Consider the following 20,096-nt stretch of genomic DNA (forward strand, 5'->3'; position numbering starts at 1 on the left):
TCGAAATCGAAACACATTCTGCGATTCTCGATGCCAATTGAGTTCGATAAGTGCAAATGGTCGTTTAATAACAGATGATTGAACGCGTTCCGCGGCGCGGCCTAGCATTTATCTGTCAAAACTGGTGACGGTCGGCCGATCGGCAATGAGCCGGCTTATGCGTGCTTGTTGATTGTTTTTGCGCTGAGGTTTTTAGGTTATCTAAACGAATACAATACCGAAAGACGTGCGTGTACGTTTTGTGCATTCAACATTGGGTTTCCCGAGCGGCACAAACGCATCGATCGCGAGTGTACTTTGAATATTTTTGTCGATTATTATTATTATGTGATCGTGAATCAGGAAGGGCCGAGAAGAAATACAAAGAGCAAGCGTCAACACGAGAAGGAAAAAAAGAAAGCAAGATGCGAAACGTTCGAGGCAATGTTTTCTGCTATCTCATCGTGGCACTGCTTTTTCTAGCGCCATCCAGTTACGCAGGTAAGCATGGATTCTCTGAAACAATTTACATTTGGCGTTTGCCAGCAAATTAAGTGTCTCTGCACCGAGCGAGGCCGAAATTGCTTCGTTCAATCGAAGCATTGGGGTCACCCCTGTAAGGCCACAATAGTCTTCTTCCGCTTTTTCTCCGTCTCTCCCTTTACCCCTCTCCTGTACTCGGTCTCTTTCTTTCTGGCGCGAGCGCGCGCGCGTTCTTTCTTTCTTTCCATTTCTCTCCAATTCCCTTGCTCTCCGACTATCCGCGTGTCTCTTCTCCTCTTGGTGCTTATGGTCCAGAAATCGAGCCGCCGCGGGTGTTGTGTTTTTCAACGCCACATCGATATGTTTCACTGGTTGAAACACGTTTCTCTCGCTCGATTCGCTCGCATATATTCCGTGTTCAATTTTTCAAACATCAATTACTGCCGTGTACATACTGTCCCAATGGAAGATAAATGATTAACGTAGCACGTAGCAGACGCTCGTTATCGCATAATCAATTTGTTTCGGTTGTACGGTAGTTGATGTACAACGGCCGGTATTTCCCGTTGTAATTATATGTCCGACAATTTTTTCTTTCAACGAATTTCCATGAACCTACGGACGAAAACATACGTTGGCAATATTTATTATTGTCTAGCCAGAAGGTACGAAGCTTATCGCGTTCAATTACAGTTGCTGATATATTTTACACCTTTGTTCGCTTTTTTTGCTCAAGGCACACAGCGTTCACTTTATAACGAAGAAGATGAGTCAATGTTATAACAAGTCCATACGTAGCGTTTAACGTTATTCAACACTGATGCTAGTATCAGTATCAGCAACAGCGTCGTCTTCTTTCATTCTTCGCCATCAACGAATAGTGCAAGATAAATAAGACACGCACGAATCTGCTCAATTGAAAATGTAACTTTGTGTCTCGCATCCCCTTTCGTGGGAAATAATTAACGCGCAGTTGACGTGCAAACGCTTTATTTAGCGGTCGTAATTAGCTCTGCGAACGAATAATATTTCGCGACGATTCCGTTAGTCATCCTGTATTGTCCGCCCATGTAATTTATTTTACGGAAGATATGGTTATCAACCGCGTACGCAGAATGTTTCTATCATGGCCCAGTATGTGCTATATAAAGTGAAGTAACAGACTTATTAACAGTCTAACTATAGTCGATAGATTTACATATGTAACATGCAGTGGCTGTAACAAGTATTTGCGTCTTACTGTATTTCTTACAGTATTTATATACTAATTAACCTAATTAGGTTCAAGTATATCAAAGTTTCGTATCATTAATCTTTATATCGGTACAAAGGTTGGAGAATGAGCGTACGTGCAAATAGTTTTCGGTTGCTATGTAATCTTTTGGTAGAGTCCCGCCGTTTCCTTTCGTAGCGCACACACGTAACGTAAGGTTCAAACGAACGAAACGTCGTTGTTCTAGAACTGTAAATTTTAAGTAAAAATTCCGCGATACTCTATATTAATAAATATAATTGCAGAAAACTGAATGCGATGTTTCAAGGCAAGCAGATATTCCTAACACTGCCTACAGCGAAATTCGCGAAATTCGTTTGCATTTTGACAAGTGTATTGCAGGAAGGCACCTTATCGAATTAATGCGATACTATCGACTTAAATCAGAAGAAAGTCCGTTAATTTGCTTGACTCAACCAACCTCCGTGTAGTTAACCTCTGTATTCTAGCTGATAAAACGAATTCGCCTCGATTAACTGATTCAGCCAATTTCGGCTCACGCAGTGTCGATACAGTCGCAATGATATACCACTCTCGCTGGAAGCGCTTTGTGTCTTTTGTTCAAACGAAGCGAAAAATGATCGTTATTGTCGGTTGACTCCGATAGCGATAGAAAAAGACGATAATGACGAACTCGTGACTATGAATTTGCCAGCAGTTATCGTTATCGTTCAATTCGAGCGAGACGATCATATCATTAAGAACATTTTATTCTTCCGAGCTGTCTATTGTTTTGCGTGCATTTCATGCAAATCGATTAATAACGATTCGTTAAATGGATCACTGTAGAATAAAACGTGGTCTTTGTTCGTGCATTCTGTAGCTCATGAAAGTAGACGTTTGAGTATTTATCGTAGGAAACTTTATGTACACATTATCTGTGTTATATAAAGACATTCTTAAATTTCATTCATCGCTGTAACGATATATGGCTATGATGATTCAATCGGTATTTAAAACCAATCTGAGAATGTATATAGAAATTAGAAGAGGATGCAAACGTTTATTTTGTAGGAAATCAATGTTCGTATAGATAAATAATTAGCGTTAAAACGATCCCTTTAAGTGTTTGCGATCGCGTTTAAATACTTTTCTTATCTTTGTGAAATACGTGTTTGCGCGAAATATCAAAACGTTTACATACAACGCACGTAGTATATTCGTAAAAGGTTTCTATTCTATTCGTAAAACGTTGCAACATCTTCGAGAACTATTTTATTTTGTACTCGTAGGATCAAAGTTGCCGAAGTACGTTAATCCTACAAATGTTTGCGGGGCTGTAATATTTTTTACCTGCCGTGGCTGATATCCACACCCTATTAACCTTTGCTTAGACGAATTAGCTAAGCTTTCTATGTCTCCTGCTTTCAATTTGTATTCGGCTGATTGGGCCTCATCTCGTACAATGTAACGCTACTCGTTGATCTCGATGCGCTGCCTGATTGAGAGTAATTTACCGACTACTCAGATGTTTCAGCCGAAAATGCGACAAGCCAATTTCAACGATGCGACATCAACAAAGCGACGGATCAGTGTGGCGAAAACGAAAGATGCTTTAAAAATTCGGAGAACGAAGAAGCACAGTGCAGATGCGTGAGAGGTTTCGAAGCGGACGGAGGCCAGTGTGTCCAAGTTACTACATTTCGCAACGTAATTATTGATCAGTCAACGATCGAAGTCCACTCAGGAGGTATATATATATATAAAAACGTCGGCAGCGAAAGATCTAACCTAAAAATTTAGCTTGGTAGTGAAAAAGTTAGCTTGGTATCGGCGCAAACTAAACTATTCTGTGCAAATCTCGTAAACGGTCGAGCAAACAATTTCCGTATTTTTTTTCTAGATCGATAATACGATTGCGTTAACTCGTTATATCGTACATAGAGTAACCACGAGATAGAGGGTTATCGCGGAAGGAAATGTTTAATTAAGAAACGCTACGATTTTTCATGTCGATGGTGCTGAATGAAATTATTTTAAAATTTTGTTTAGGTAGTCCCATAGGTGCTGGCTTGTTTATACTGACTTTCCTCATACTAATGCTCATGTTACTGTATTTCGTCGAGAAGCGATATAAGTGGTTCCAACGAGTTCGACAGCGTCGTTCAAATCATTACGGCAATGTGCTAGTCACAAGAGACGACGACGACGATGACGATTCACCGATAGCGTAAGCTGGTACCTAATAGTAATTAATACGTGTGCCGTGTACAAAGTGCGAAACTTTTTAACAAAAGCACGAACTTTAACGCAGAGACGCTCAGTTACACAATTCATAATTTAAAGCGACAAGCTTTGAGTTACCGCTGCGTGGATCGCCTTACCGAATAACCGCAATAAAAATCTAGTACCGGTTCATGTCCAATTGCCTCGTCCTCCCGGGCGAGTTGCAAGGAAATTTCGATCGATTTCTCTATCGATTTCTATCGAGTTCTATAGGCAATGCATTTAACCGCTTATACCTCCGTGATCGTGACTTGGAGCATTCGACATTTCGAGAATCGAACATTGAACGTCGCACATGAACGTCTTCTCTTGGAGCTTGTTACGCTTAGGGAACAATATTGTGTAACTCTGTGTACCTATATATGGAGGGAAGGTTTAGATACCAGGTATGTGCGAAGCAAAATATCGTCGAACTGAATTAAGAGGCTAAATGTAAACGAGTGTTGGTGTAAGTAGACGTGTTTTATGCCGATAAATGTAAATCTTTCATCTTTGAACGTGTAAAACATATCCATCTCCGACTTTTTACATAACATCCATTTAGATGGTAATTACACGTATGTACGTTTCTAAAGGTGAAAAGACATTTCACCGACCATATTGGCAGGGTTATTGATAATCGCACGATATTTATGTCGCTATTATTTAACGATTGAATATGTACAGAACGTTTGCATAAGAATACTGCTACTTACACGATCACCGATTCTACGTTTATATACAATGGTTATAAAGGATACGGGATAACTGACTGCGGTTTCGATAGTTTGTAAGAACATATTGAAAGCATAATTTTTTACGATAACATTAAGAAGCTGGTCAGTAAACTTTAACACGTTATTGATATGTTGTATAAAATCGGTGACTATCGGTCCATCTTTCGCTGTATACAAAATTTAGGATGAATTACATATTTACATTCTCAACTGTATCTTCGATCATGCAACGAAATTTGTGCATGTGACGCGATTAAACGTCGATCCGATAATTTTATAGACTGTCTTCCTTTGCAAGATTGCGTATAAATTTATATTATTGTTTGCCAATGTTGAAACTTTTGTGGAAATTGACGATACATTCGGGATATTGAATCGTGTCGCGTGGATAAAGTTTTACCGTTCTCTCTGAATGTCTTGTTCTTTCGAGGATAACTCTCAAACGGATGTCACTTTACCAAAGAATAAACATTTCAAAATCTAAATTACGATATACATACGTGCCAGTTGCAAGCAAAGGCATCTTTTTGTTACACGTACATGTATCATTTTGTAATCGTAATTAATTAATAATATATGTTGCGTATAGTGCAGCATCTACTGCGCAATTACCATATATTATGTAATATATAATTAATTAATTATTATTAATTAATTGTCACGTCATTATTATCATTTCTGTCACGTATGATTAGTACGCTCCTTAAATATTCCTGCAACGTGTTATTGATTAACCGCGAGAGGAGTCGATGATTTTTGTCTTTGTTACGAGTCGAAGGGAGTTAACTTTTAAACTGCAAGACGTTTAGACACTGCTACACTCATACCAAAAGAACGTTGCATTTCTTATCGCGCTCGGTATTGTTTTTGTAATATAAAGAAATTTGTAAATAACTTTCCGCCATTCCGCGGGTGCGTATTCTTGCCAGCCAATCAGTCTCTTTCCTATAGCGTATAATCTAATTGTAATTCTGAAGAAAATCGCATATATATACACGAATATTCCTAAGAAAAGGGACGAGTCTCTATCTCTTGCGAAAGATTATCGAAACGTACACATTTGCATTTATTTTGGATTTATACGCATATATATATATATATATATATATATATATTTATATATATATTTATATATATTATATATATATATTTATATATAGATATATATATAGCAAGATATATATAAATATAAATATTATATATATATATATATATTTAACCTATTCTTATACTCTATCATTTATGTACAGAACTACGCGCTAGAAGGTAATCAGAGCAATTAGGCGGTGCTCGAGATATCGATTCTGATTGGTTAGACCGCTCGGCATCGTGAGACGAGATTTGATATTTTTATAGTTGGCGAGTACAAATTGAAACGGTGCGACAGGTATTAGCGAATTATTGTTTTTAGTTACGTATCGCCGGAAATTCTCTCGTAGTTTGCGATACGATCGTAGATGCGATGAACGTCACCGCTCATTTCACTTGTTAACGACACGTCTATTAGAATGCACTTCAGCGATGCAGTTTGACAATTCGACTGACTGTAATTATTGTTACCGTTTTTCATAATAGCCACGTTTACGCAAAACATCGACAATCTTGCATTACAATTTGTTGCGGTAGTTGGAAATTGAATCAAGCGAGATGGAAGAGAGAATGTTATTCTATAGATTTAATTCATCCTTTCGTATTTACAGGGATGACTTGGTTTGTGTGTACGTGGCTCTGTTGAGTTGTAAATTTTACTCTGTGATGTATTTTACGTTATCCTTGATAACATTTATTATCGATTGATTAACGTTCTCGTGGCACAATTTGTTAAGAGTAATACTAGCTCGATTGCAGGAACATACTGTATTTTCGAGTTCCTTGACGTTGTACGTACATATCGCATAACTGCTTTAAATGCAAAATATTAACAAGAAATTTGATAGTTTCCCCGACAATGAAACATTGTTTTCTCATAGGAAATTTTGTGGCCAAAAAATGTCTAAAACTGCGCATCTAAAAGTTAAGAGAAATCTAACAAAAAGCACTGAATCTGTCTATTTCTAATAAATGCTTACGAAACGTGTCATCAGAATTAAGTCATCAATGACCACAATGAAGGATTTGTAAATATTCAACATCGATAAATATAAAATAGAAAATAAAGAAAATAACACTCAAACGCTCTACCATTGATTATTTTACGCTCCTCTTAATCAACCTGTTTAGTTAATACGTACCGTTGTTCATTCTCGTATAATTTAATCTTTACATAAGTTATGCGACAATGAATAGAATTTTGATCTCTTTAAGATAGAAGATGATCTTATTTTTGTGGGTTTCCATTCGTAGCAACCTCCCCGTGGTGAAACCTGGGCAATCGATATTACTTACGATATAATACCTGTATTGTACGATATAATACCTGTATTGTACGTACGTAATATCGAGCTAATGGCTACGAGATCAACCTTCGTTCACTGCATATATCTTTTTAAAATTAGTTAAAAAATTTTTTTTAAATTAGTAAGAAATACATTTAATATAAAATAGTAACGTTTATATATGCATATCGACTGTCGGTCGATTTAATAATTAATTTTAGTAGTCGCGTCGTTATATGCAGTGTTCGAGGTTAATCAATCTCAATATTTTTATAGCAAACGTCAACTAGAAGAAGGAAGAAAGAAGAAAGGAGCTTGACCGCGCAGAGAGGAGTGCAGACGTTGAAGAAAGAAGAAAATTCAGTTCGCAATAAAGTTCATGTTGGGATACGAATTAGATTCATACGTTTTGTCACTCTTTAATATATTAATATTTTAAATATAGATGTTGAAGAGGGAAGGAAATTCGGGCCGCAACGAAGTTCATGTTGGGATACGAATTAGATTTATACGTTTTGTCACTCTTTAATATCGTACGTCAAGACTGGTATAATTTACATTACATTAAAGATAAAATGCATACTCGAGAAAACTTACTTGCTACTATTGTCGAAAAGAAAATCGAGACGACGAATGTGCTTTCGTAGAAAACTGTTTACACGCGTATCATCGCACTGGGAGTAATAATTTAATCCGAAGGAATAGTGAATAATCGTGCGCATATTTACAAGATTAGCCGAAAGTAGAAACCGTTGTAATTTACATCTTCGATCAGAGATTTATACTGTGACAGTTAATAAAATAAAAATAGTTGAACAGCTAATAAGTTAAGCTAGTTAATAAGTGGCTAATATTTAAAACATAGTTTTTGAAAAACTACTACAGGATAGAATGAATTTAACGTCGTCGATACTAATGCTAAAAGCTATTTTGGACAGTGATAGTTTTTCGATCATTCGGTCGAATAAAAGGTCATTAATTTCTGGATTCGTGATGATTTGCTTTAACTGTGCTCGATATTTGCTCGCCTCTCTGCGTAGTAGTTTGATTATTCGGATATTCGTCCTCTACTTTCAAGATCTAATACACGAAAACCATCCGCTTTCCTATCCCCTCCTATGAAAGACATCGAAAAGTTTGACCACACGACCAAGGGTCTAATAAATTCCTTTATTCTGAAAGGAAGTTAGCTTCTGTAAAAGATTGTTCCTTGAAACGTTCGATCGACGAAACGTGCCCGAATCGACCGATTTCCTAACGTTCCAAAGCTTTCTGTCAAGATTTCTTCGTCGTTAGTATTTGTTTCAGTAGCCGGTGTAATCGTGCCATGATCCTCTTTGCGGCCTATATTGCGCTCCACCGATCTGAATCGTTTCGGGCGTTCTGTAATATACGGTTCTTAGTCTGTCGTTGTTGCTAACTGCTGGCAAAAATTGAGAATTAGAAACGAATGGTTTCTGCTGCTGTTGATTCACGGGCCTGGAAACTTTGTAATTATTCTCGGATGATTGTAGAACCGCGTCTCTTCCTAGTTGTCGGTGAAGAGGTAGAACGAATCCACTGGGCAAGTTTGCCTCCTGATTCAGCGTAGGCGTTAATGCGTCGTTCAAAGTGACGTCGTACTCGCTTTCCGGGATATCCTGCAAACGATGCGTCACCTCGTTCAGCCTTTGTTTCACTCTGTAACTCTGAGGTCCTGTTGGTTGCTCCTCGGCTTCTTCGTTTTTAAAGGTAGACCCGTAAACGTTTGAGTTTTCGGTTACGGTTAATCGGCCTTTGTTACGGAACGAACCCGAGATCTGCACGTTTCCTTCGTTACTCTGCTGATTGGAAAATTCCTCGGTGGGCCATTTGGCTAGTCCTCCAAAGTTCTGTTCATTTTCTATTTGTTCCTGCTTGGATGTCCGAACAAACGCATCGCTTATAGTCTTTTGTTGTTCTTCTTCCCTTTGTCTCTCAGTCGGCCTTCTAATCGCAGGTCTCGCTATAGATGTATCATATTCGTCGTTATATCCATGCTGACTCTCTGTTTGAACGTTCCTGTACGTATCGTGATTTTCGTTCTCCTCTTGTTGCGTTTTAGGCTCTTGATTAGATTCCTCGAGATTGTCCTGCGTTTCCTCATGCACGTAATAATTTTTTCCTCTCTCCTGAACGTTTGTCCTTTCAGTCGGTCTGTCCTCTTCCTTCTTAGACGTGGTAGCTTTCACACCGACCGGAGACAAGCCTCTTGGATTAGGGTTCCCGCCTCTAGATGGTAAGAAGGGTCGTTTAACGATGCGAACCGTGGTTCTTGGTGGTGGAGCGGGTGGATCTTCCGGTTCGTCGTAATAATCTTGCGAGTATTCCTCCAACGACGCGGTATGATAATGGCCACGATCACGCTTTTCGTCCTGATCTCGTTCTTGGTAATCCGACTGCTGATTCGTTCGATACGATTCTCCATCCTCGATCGGCGTTCGCGTTGTTTGAGCCTGCGCAGATTTTGCTTGTTTTTCGGCAAAAGCTTGTCTATCGTTCGTTGGTTCTTTCGAAATCGATTCTGCTTTATGAACGAGCTGTTCGGGCAAACACGTGGTAGTCGTCGTAGTGGTAGTGGTCCTTTCCGTGCGATCGTAACCATTGCCTCTTCTGGCCGAGTCTGTAGTTTCTTGTAAATCCTTGGATCTTGAACCCGTCCTAGAACGATCTGGCTCGCGTTCTTTATCTTGAGGTCGATGCGGTCTTTCTGGCTTGTCCGTGTCTTGTATTCTTCCTCGATCACGATCCGGTGGTCTCTCCGCGTTACGATCCTTTCCACGATCGAGGGATCGATCCCTTCCACGTTCTACACCCCGATCCCTATCTCGATCGTAGTAGCGATCTCTCGAGCGATCCGAGTGTTTTCTCGATCGCAGGTCGTCTTCGTCGTCCCGATATCGAGTTCTGAAATTAGAAATTTTGTTAATTTTCTTTAACCCGAAGTAACTGTATCTTTTATATGAATGTACGTTCGATGATGTTGCTGTGTTAGGCACGTATGTTACTTCGCGCATTACGCATGTTACGGTATCGTTAGATAATGTGTTGCGATCGATTAGTTACGACAGACGAATATACAGATAATTGTATCAGTGTTGTGTACGTACGTTACCTTACCTGTAGGGTCGGCCCCTATCCCTTTCTATGGTGTCATAGAAATCTCGATCCCTGTCTCTATAAGCTGGTCTCCTTCTCAGTGGTCTTCGAATCGGCCTCACATCTTCTAACTCGTCTTCGTAATAGTCATCGTCTGCAACGTCCACCGGTCTTCTTCGAGGTTCTTCTGCAAAGAGCGTGGATTGCGCGCGTTTAAAATCTTGTATCCTATTTAATCTAAATTAATCGACATATACGACGAATCGTTCAAACATCGTCGGCACAAGAAATTTACCGGTCGATTGAACAGCTGTAGCTTTGTACGCGTATCTGTCCTGTTCGGAAAGCGGCACGGGTCTTCGAATTTTCGGAGGAGTTCTCGGTCTTGCGTAGACCGATGTTGCAGGTGCTGCAGGTTTTACCAAGCCATCCGAGTTTCCAGTCGCGCCTGAAGGCGGAGAACCAGCTTCTTTATCGTCGTAATCGTCTCTATATCTACGAAAGAATTTGCTTAATTCGTCGTCTATCAACTATCAAACTATCAAACGGTAAAACATTCGCATTTTTGTTCACGAAGGAATTACCTTTTATCGGAGTACCGACGATCGTCGGTGTCTCTAAGCCTCGACTCGGTTCGTCGATCGTCCAATTCCGTGTCGTCGAGTTCTCTAGACGCGGACCTTGATCCTTGATCGGGATCTCTAGATCTGACTCTTGTATCTTCCTCGAGAGGATCTCTCGCCCTAGTAGGGTCTCTTCTGTTGTTTCTAGGCGGATACCGATCCCTGGCGCTCGCGTCACGATCTCTGTCGTCCCTGGGGATTCCTTCCCGAGACCTTGGAACGTCTCTATCTCGGAAGTCACGATCCCGATCTCTCAAGTCACGATCTCTGTCTCTTCTGTACTTTCGGTCGTCGTAGTCGTAGTCGTCTCTGCTGTAGCCACGTGGTCGACTATAATCGTCGTCGTAATATTCTTCGTCGTAGTAATCGTACGCTGGCCGTCTTCTGAAGGGTCTTCTTCTTCTTGGAAGATCTCTGTCCCTCGGTAGCTGACGTCCTGCGGCGGCTGTTACCGGTGCCACGGTAGTTGTCGTCGACGTGGATGTTGTGGACGTTGTAGTGGCCTTGTAAAGGGCATCGTTCCTGTGCCAGTATTTCTTCGAATTGGCGCAGTCGACTTCGGAGACGAAGTGACAGATGAAGGTCTTTTGGTCGAACGCCGTGAAATTCGCGCACAGGAAGTCGTATCTCGTTCCGAAAAGGCAGTGGTGGTACACCTTGAAAAAGAAGAAACGCGAATTATTGGATTTACCATGAAAACAAACAGATCACGATGAAATTACAGATATGTCGAAATCAAAAATGAAGAAGCTTTGAAAGTTCGGAATTCGTGAAAGTAGGAGCGCTTTTTTTTCTTCTTCAAGGAGTATCTATCTCGTCGGGAACATTTTGATCACTTTTTTTTTTTAGGAAACGATCTTCGACACTAGTAACATACTTTTCACCGAACACGGACGCTCGTCGTTGCTAGAAGCTATCGTAGCTTTCACACCGTGACTACGTGTGCTCGAGTAATTACCACAAGCGCGTCTGGTGGTGTTACACATATAGGCGGCTTGTCTCTGTAAAAGTATCTACGACCGTCTGGTCGGATTATCTAAAGGTATTATCTAGAATCATTCAGAGCACGTCCAGGTTGTTTCGTACAACAACTTCTTCGTTCGACTTTGTTTCTTCGACACGCTGTCTCGTTCATTTTTTCACCGTCTTGAACGACGGACGGAGATCCTCGACTACTTCCTTCGTTGGCCAATCGTTATTCTATTTTTTCTCGTTTATCCCAATTTTTAATCGAATCTTTTCGCGTGCGCGCTCGCTAGTCTCCAACAGCCTGTAGTTTCTCTATGCTTTGGTAATTTTATTGGAAAGTCAGAGTCCGCTGTTCTAAATTGCAGGAAGTAACTCGTTGCGTATCTGCATGACAAGAACGCGCTCGGTTTAAAATTACTCGAAACTCTGCTGTTGTTTCCAAGCATCTCGAACCGGGTTAGTCGAGCGATTTCGCGATGATGGATCGCCATTATTGCTCAACTTCCAGCTGCTAAATGTCAAACGTACGGCCAACTCGATCGCGAACGGTTATCGGAGAAGCACGATCGCCCGAAAAGTATCGTAAAACCATTTTAGCGATAATAAGTTGGATGAAGCGAAACACGCGTCTAATCGTGTAACGTTCTATCAGATCGATCCGCTTTGCTTCGGAAGAATTTTTCTTTTACTTGTTTCTGTATGATATCCTGTTTTGCCTCGGCATCGTTGCTTCACGGAGGGCTGAGCGAGGCGAATCTGCGAACATTTGCATGACAATAGGCCCATTCGTTCGGTAGCTGGGGCTAAACAATCGATAAGGAACGTCGGAAAGGGGTACTTTGCAATCGCTTTCACAATCGCAAGATCGCCGCGCGTGAATCTCGAAACGGTCAGGGACGGGAAGTGTATCGGACCGCGAAAGTCTCCTCTCTTCTTCGTGTTTTTTCCGCCACAACCTCGTCTTTCTCGCTTTTCCAACCAGCATTCTCCTACGCGTACTACGTCGAGGTGTAAAATTTGCGTTTTCTTTTCAAGTACTAAATCGTCCGCTAAATTCGTTTCGTTTGTTTCTCGATTATTTAGAAACTTGCAGTTTCGGTTCCGTTGCTTTGAACGTAAATGGACGATCGATTTTAGAATGCTCGAAACGTTTGACGATTTTCGAATCGATCAGTTTTTTGTTCTACTCGATATCGGATCGCGAATTTTCTTTTCTCTATTTGCCATAAGGTTGATCGTTTTGTTTTGTGTTCGTAAAACATATTACGAAAAGGATAGACTTGCGTCGTGGCAGGAACTAGTTAGACCTGATGGATAAGAAGGATGGTTCTCGCCATCAAAATGTGATCTCTTTCGTTCGCGGTCGGTGCTCGTCCCGTCGATAGAAACGGGAAAACCGCAGTCACGGACCGTTGACGTTTGTTCATTGCGCGAGTGGACGATACACCTTGTCAGAAAATCTTTCCCGGGCATTCATCCAGATGACACTGACTTTCCTTTTCACTAGAGCGATCACGATACCCACTTTTACTCTTGCAATGGACGCGATCGGTCCCACGTTTCACGATCGTTTCGCGATTACGGACTGATTTCCGCAAGAACGCTACGCACGGTGTTTCTCGATACTTGCATACGTTTCATCGTACACATTGTGTTTTTTCTCATAGCGTCCCTCCTGATAAAGAATACTCTGGTATTTGTCAAGTAAATTCGCGAGAGTGGGCAAAGATTTAAAGCGACTCGGAAAGGTATTTGGACATCTGCCTGGAAAATGTTTGCGAACATGTTACGCGTCACACGTAACTTTTTAAAATTTTATTACTACGATGTATTACGTATTAGTAAGTGTACGTTACATGGTTGATGAAATTTCGACATTTCGAAATAGTTGAGAAGCAACTGGCGTTCTTCCACACGCGGATTAACTTTTCCTCGATCTTACAGTTTTATGCGCGACTTCCCCGTTGTAGGAATCTTCGCGTTACTTTTAAGAAGGTCTCCGAGAAACGAGAAACGATAAACGACAAAGTTCGCTCAATTATGCAAAATGATCGTGAACGTAAAATAACGGAGAGAATAAGCGAACGGTCGAGCGCTCGTTCCCCTTTGGAACCATCGAGGCATCTTCGAGTCGACGGTGTATATCCTTCAAGATGTTCACTTTATTTACAGAAAGAGAAAGTCCACCAATTTTCATCGCCAAGAATAGCTAAGCGATTGATACCGCGTCAAGCAGAATAATTACGAAGAGTCATAGTTCTCACCTGGCATTTGTGAGGCACGCTTGCGTAAAAGCCATCGTGAAGACCATCGCATTTAAAGTCGATGTCCTCCGGTATGCTGTTGTAAAACGGATAATCGCTGAGATTGTAGCCGTTCAGTTCACGAGGCAGATTTGGGTCCCAGATGTAATCGATCTGCGGGATTCCTGTGAGGACGTGTCCAGTCGTCGCGTTCGTTTCGCTGGCCACCGTTGTGATCGTCTGAAGAAAATCACGAACAGCGTTCTCGATCAGTTACATTACCACTCGTAAGTATCTGGACACGTTGATCGATTTGTAATAACAAAACGTGCGTATCATTAAGATTTACTATTTTTTTCTAGAGTCAACGTATATACGTATATCATAGTATATTAAAATCAAATACACAATTCGATCAAGTGTCAATTGATTTTAAATACTATTGCCAAAATCACGACATCGCTATTGATTTGGAAGAATCTTCTTTGTCGTGTCTACGTATAGCCTGACGGTCGAACGAGCTGAGAATAAGCAACTGGTTGAGTAACAAGATTGTCCTTTTTCACGTCAGACGCCTACAGATACAAATTTTCTAAGGATTTCCGAGTCTTTTTATTTGTAATTTTCAAACATTGCCATTCTGTCGAAAGTTAAGCAAGCGTCCGCACGTTTGCGAGCGTAGTAGCGCGTATCTAGCCTGTGAGACGGTAGTTATCTAATGCATCGTAGTTCTACCGTGGCTCTTGGTAACGGTCAGTGATGTGCTCGCGATGCTACTTTCGATGATGTCACGATGCCGTTTCTATGTGAAGGTAAACTTGTCTTTGAACGCGCCCCAACGGTGCTTTAGATAGACGTTAATTAATTTGATATGAATGTGGCGTAATCGAGAGATCTAAACGATCTGGGAGATTACAACGATTTGGGAGAAACGCTCGTAAAGAGACGTATCGTGTAGACGATGCTACCGGTGTCGCGATCTTTCGCTCTATGCATCTTCGTTTCGTTGCATCAAGTACACTGGCATGTATAATTGGAAAATAGAAACAGACGCGTGGTTTGTCGTGACTCGAGCATCATCAACGCGATTTGCATCATCGACGATAAACGATCTGCCCGTTCTATTCCTGCAGCGGTAAATCGAGGCGCAACACGACAGGATCGCGCTACAACCACGCTTCGCATTATAAATTCAGTGCTCGGAGCTACGCGAGCAACGTCTCGATTCGATCAGATACGCCAAAAAGAGTTGAGCGCAATTATATCTGCATGTCTGCGATTAGAATGTTACTTCGTTAGGACGTACCTCCGTATCTTCGTTTTCATTCTCGCGGACGTGGCTGTCTTCGGTGGTGCTGCTTGTGGTCGTCGACGTGGAAGTTGTCGCGATCTTGAATTTCGGCCTGGTAGGCTTTCGTTCGGCTGAAACTGCGTTGGTCAACAGAATTCCTGAAATTGTGAAAAAAATATTCGATATTGGTCGTTAAGACGAAATATTATCCGAAACTTCGTAGTTGATCTTTCCCCTTCGGTTTTCCCGTATTGCGGTAAACGTTGTCGATCGAAACGTGACTATTAAAAGCAACGGGACAGGTTTGATCGCTGGAACGTGCTGGAATGGGACACCGGTTAGACACATGGTAAATAATCAAAGGCCGATACGCATTCACGGATTGCATAAGTCACGAAGAAGCGTCGGCGTTGCGAAACCTGCGCATGAGAAGAGCAGCGAGAGCTCGGTTTTAAGTGTTGCAATTTTCGCGGCGCAGGTGAATGCGTTCGGTTGGGCAATTGTTTTCAAGCAGATCAAGGCTGTCTATCGATCGTTTCTTTCGTGGGTGACTTTCGTTGATTTACGAGCAGATTGTACGATACGATACGTCTAATCATTTTATTTTCGTCGGACCGAGCGTTCAAGGATAAACCTTTGCCGTGTCTCTTATTTTTTTCTCGCTACCATAACGATATCCCGTTAATGAACTTGAATTATCGCAAAATCTTTGCGCACCAACTACGTCTAATTAAATCAAACCGGTTCAAGGTCGGCGGATTGGCGACAACCTTTCGAACCAGACAGGATAACTCGTCGTCCCGTGGAAAAAAACGCGATACTTTCGCCGATACTCTCTTTGTAAGGGGTGTCCGATAGCGAAGTGGATCGGACGATCGACGTGGGTGCGAGGGTCTCCTTACGGTCCTTTTCGGAGAGTCAACGTCCTCGATGTTGAAAAACACGTCGTCCGGCAGCGGTTGTGCACCTTCGTAACGGGATCGTGGTTTTCCAAGCTGGAATCGATAACAACGAGCAACCGGCGACGTTGCATAAAAATGAATTATGGGAACGTGCTCGCATTCCGTTTGTGAGAAACGCTGGCGCGGGCACACCCCTGCTGGAAATGTAACGGCGAAACATTTTCGTGACGAAACAGACTGCCGTAGCGGCGGTCTAAACAAATTGCTTCGTTCCGATTCTATCGTATCGCCAACTAACGATTGTCTTTTCGATTCCCGCTCGAATGGGAATGTCATGGCATTCTCGTTAAAAAAAGGGCGCGACGATACTAATTTCTTTCGCTCATTTTCCATCCAATCGCGTCATTTAATTCTTACGTTACGTTACGTTAACGAAGTTTCTTACGTTTGAAGATAAGATAGGAGAATCGAAGTAAGAAGTTAATCGCAACTTTTCCACGATCACGCGCGATACATCGATCAATGGTAGTACCGAGATTATTCGAAAGATCGGCGACGTAAACTAGTTTAAGAATGGTAAACATTCGTGCAAAACTATGGCTGAAAATTTTTGCGATGCCGAGGAATCGAGACGCGAGCGTAGGGTACACCGTATCGTTCGGTAGCTTTCAAACAAGTTTTCGAAGGCCTCGGCTGGCTGTCGCTCGATACGAGAAACGAATAGTCGTCGAACAAGTGAAAATGTCAGAAACCGCGTTAAGTGTACACGCGATCGTTTAACAATGTCTCGTCGGACGATTGCTTGTACGTCCAAAGGATTGTGTCGGCTAGCGACGAAAGCTGCTTGCTCGAAATTTTGTAATACGTTCGTCTCGTTTTTCCGATGCCTCGATCGATAGAGAATTTCGGAGCTCGTCGGTTCGCACTGCACGTCGCGATAGGACAAAGGAAGCGGACTTGTTGATATGCACAACAGGTTTCTCTTTTCCTTTGTGGATTCTTTCTGTGAAGTTCTTTCGCGCGTCACACGTACGCGGTTTATCTGTGTCGTGAATACGAATCGTAGCATCTTCTTTTTCAAAATAAGTTGACAGATTCGATCGTCCTACCGTATCAAACTCTATGAAGCGAACTCGATTCGTACCGAAGGATGAATATACGTACGTGGGACGCCGGTGTGAACGAACCTTGAATAACATGGATGCTAAACTCTCGGATGGAAGGTCGACCGCTGTCTTCGGCATTCCTCTCCGGATATGGAGAGTCCAAAAATACTAAGCTCTGTCACATCGCAACCATCGCTAACTGCGCTTTTGTTTCCATCGAAATACGATCGAGAATTTAAACCACCCCGGAGATATTGCGTATATTGTGTGCGTTATGTTTTAAATGGCACAGGGAGATCATCGTGTTTGGCAGCGAGTCTTGGAAGCGTATGTTTTACTTACCATACAGAGCGAGCAGAAGCCACCTTTTCTCCCGCATGTTGGCGCTACTGTAACAGGCAGAAATATTTCTAATTAATTCGATGCAAGAATTTCGTAAGAGCGTTTCGGCATTGACGCAATATCGTAGCTACGATCGTATTAAAAATTGACACGGAGGTGGACGTGGATTGCCAAAGTTCGATATCGAGTTGTATAAAGCATAATCGAGACGTAGTTCTGGCGTCGACCGTAGACCGGTACAGGCACTTGAGCATATGGGAACGGTTAGGAACTTTCTCTGTGCTGTCACCACTGCTAACCATATAATGCAAGGATAATGTAGGTGTTATATAAATGTACGATCACGTAATACCGGGTGTGACTTTGTCGTCACTGCTGCGCATGCTACTTCTGTTAATTACTAGAACAAAGAGAACTTCACTCTTAGGGTACCCGGTATATCTGCTCCTCTACTTCACGGATGAAACTTTTTCGAAACACCTACTCGGCCTTCTACGAGCAAATAGCGAAGAGAATTCGCATAGATGGCAACGATTTTACAGAAATATATTTCGATAAATCTAGCGGACGATATTCGAAGATTCAGCTTTCGATGTATTCAGAGCAGATTCTCTCAATTTCGAAACGGAAACTGGTGAAAGTAGTTTGGAGATAAGATTGGCTTTCGTGATAGCTTTTGACTACGTAATTCGGTATTTTTTACCTTTCCCCGATTAAAGAGACGATTTACGATATAGATCTTCCGTCTTTGAAACGAATTATGTCGTATTTACATTAACATCCGACAGCGCTTAATTCGTCTTTATCGATTTTTGCTTTTCCAACTATAGAAATTTCTGCTTAAGGCGAACGGATCGAAAACCGTAACGTAAGCCATTGAAAGTTACGTTTACGGATCTCTCTGTTCGGTATAGGATTCGATGATCGGAATTTTCTAGTCTTGCCTCGGTTTTGGATAAAAAATGTAGAGCATTCGGGTTAATCGCGGCATATTTTCGAATTAATTAAGCGCTCTATCGCGCTCCAGTTCGCAGACGGATCGTTATCGTTTGTGTAAAAGCGGCAGGAAAAAGCAGAAGGATGACTGCGTTCCTCTCGGAGATAGAGAATCGCCGCGTTGTTCGGTTACACAAGTTTCGTTGTTGCTTTCTTTGCTCGTGTCACGACGAACCGTTGTGCGAGTTCTCAGGCCTGCTGGGAAATTTAGTCGCGTTGTTCGTCCCGTTCGGGAGAAGCCACGATTACGCGATCGTGTTTCTACGCTATTTCTAAAATGGCTAGAAAATCAAGCCGAAATGAATTCTCTCGCCATTCGACTCGCTTGCAGAATCGCGTAGACACTTCGAAACGCCCCCCGGCTATTCCAGGATAATGCAAATACGTTTCCTCCAACGGACAAACCGAGGATTCCTCTTTATCGAGTTGTGCGCGGAACGCGACACTCGTAACGTTACCTTACGGTAAATTACGTTATATTACAACACACGTAACGGTCATCTCGCGACCGCTAAAGGTCGCCGGAAGTTATGGCTAGCACGACCAGTTGTCCGACCCACTTCGTTTCTTAAATACCTTACGATACCCGGTGCTTTCGAATATCCTCCGAGGCGTTCTCCGGAAATGAAATTCTAAGCGAATCTCGCTCTTAAAGCTCGAACAATGTCCGTCGTACACGAGGAATTCGTAAAAATTCTACTGGCAGGGATATATTTTCCATTCTATATGCAGGAGCAATTATTATCGTACGTATTTGGAACGTGGTTGCCTCCGTTGTTTCTTCCTTCGAGACATTCGCGATTTTTCAGATAAACCATCGACACAAGGCGTGGTTAGAAAACCCGATAGCCTTCAAAAGTCGTACAGGTTGGTGCAGCAAGCTTTCATTTCCTCGTGCTTGGAGCAACTGCTATCGACGTTGCGTTATCGTACATTGTTACGGAAAGGTTGTACGTTGGACAGTGGCAATAACGACGAAGCGACGAAGGAAAACAGTCATCGAATGACTGTGTTCCGCGTCCATTCGTACGAGTTTCCGCATTTTTTCAAACATTTATCCCGCGTCAGGTGCTTTAGCAACTCGAGCGTTTCTCTCGATCGTGCGCTCTCAATTGTAAAAACAATTACTTAAAAGCAGAACGTGAGAATTGACTTCTCTCTAGTTTCGTTTCGTTGTTCCTACCGTTATACATATATATCGCAATCGTATACGGAGTAAACGTAGCTCACGTTCACCGGAAACTCGAATCACGGATCATTGTGCAGTGGAAAAAGCTGTTAGAAGCCAGCCGGCCGCTTATCGATACGCTGCGAATAGATTTAGCTCGTCGCGATCAAACGTTCCATGAAAAGGTTTTTGCGGTGAGGTCATACGCTTTCTCGTCGATTTTCCCGTAATCGGCACTTGGATTATCGTTGAGTAACCTTATCGATGTGAGCGCGCGCTCGATTCGA

The 20,096-nt window shown here is 42.0% G+C and overlaps 2 protein-coding genes and 1 long non-coding RNA gene across 3 annotated transcripts in view; 2 read left to right on the forward strand and 1 right to left on the reverse strand.

Annotated features, from left to right (window-relative positions):
• The first annotated feature begins 45 nt into the window (after positions 1-45).
• On the forward strand, positions 46-4,437 carry LOC100748550. The gene is made up of 3 exons (XM_003494868.3): positions 46-480; positions 3,204-3,425; positions 3,728-4,437. Exons 1-3 carry the CDS (start codon positions 405-407, stop codon positions 3,907-3,909), a joined length of 480 nt encoding a protein of 159 aa, XP_003494916.1. The 5' UTR covers positions 46-404; the 3' UTR covers positions 3,910-4,437.
• Positions 4,438-7,557: 3,120 nt separating this feature from the next.
• LOC100748671 (zinc finger CCCH domain-containing protein 13) overlaps positions 7,558-20,096 on the reverse strand; it is a 19,107-nt gene continuing 6,568 nt past the window's right edge. Inside the window, exons 2-8 of the mRNA XM_003494869.4 lie at positions 17,646-17,692; positions 15,311-15,453; positions 14,026-14,244; positions 10,754-11,448; positions 10,465-10,664; positions 10,191-10,356; positions 7,558-9,977 (exon numbers count right to left, since the gene is read on the reverse strand). Coding sequence (XP_003494917.1) covers positions 8,357-9,977; positions 10,191-10,356; positions 10,465-10,664; positions 10,754-11,448; positions 14,026-14,244; positions 15,311-15,453; positions 17,646-17,682 — 3,081 coding nt within the window. The 5' untranslated portion in view covers positions 17,683-17,692 and the 3' untranslated portion in view covers positions 7,558-8,356. The remainder of the gene's footprint in view (positions 9,978-10,190; positions 10,357-10,464; positions 10,665-10,753; positions 11,449-14,025; positions 14,245-15,310; positions 15,454-17,645; positions 17,693-20,096) is intronic.
• The window catches only part of LOC117152514, a 12,270-nt gene continuing 6,323 nt past the window's right edge, over positions 14,150-20,096 (forward strand). Inside the window, exons 1-2 of the long non-coding RNA XR_004462908.1 lie at positions 14,150-14,291; positions 14,367-14,816. This is a non-coding gene — a long non-coding RNA (uncharacterized LOC117152514). The remainder of the gene's footprint in view (positions 14,292-14,366; positions 14,817-20,096) is intronic.

This window comes from Bombus impatiens, unplaced genomic scaffold (genome assembly GCF_000188095.3).
Source record: "Bombus impatiens unplaced genomic scaffold, BIMP_2.2 scf_4016, whole genome shotgun sequence".
NCBI lineage: Eukaryota > Metazoa > Arthropoda > Insecta > Hymenoptera > Apidae > Bombus > Bombus impatiens.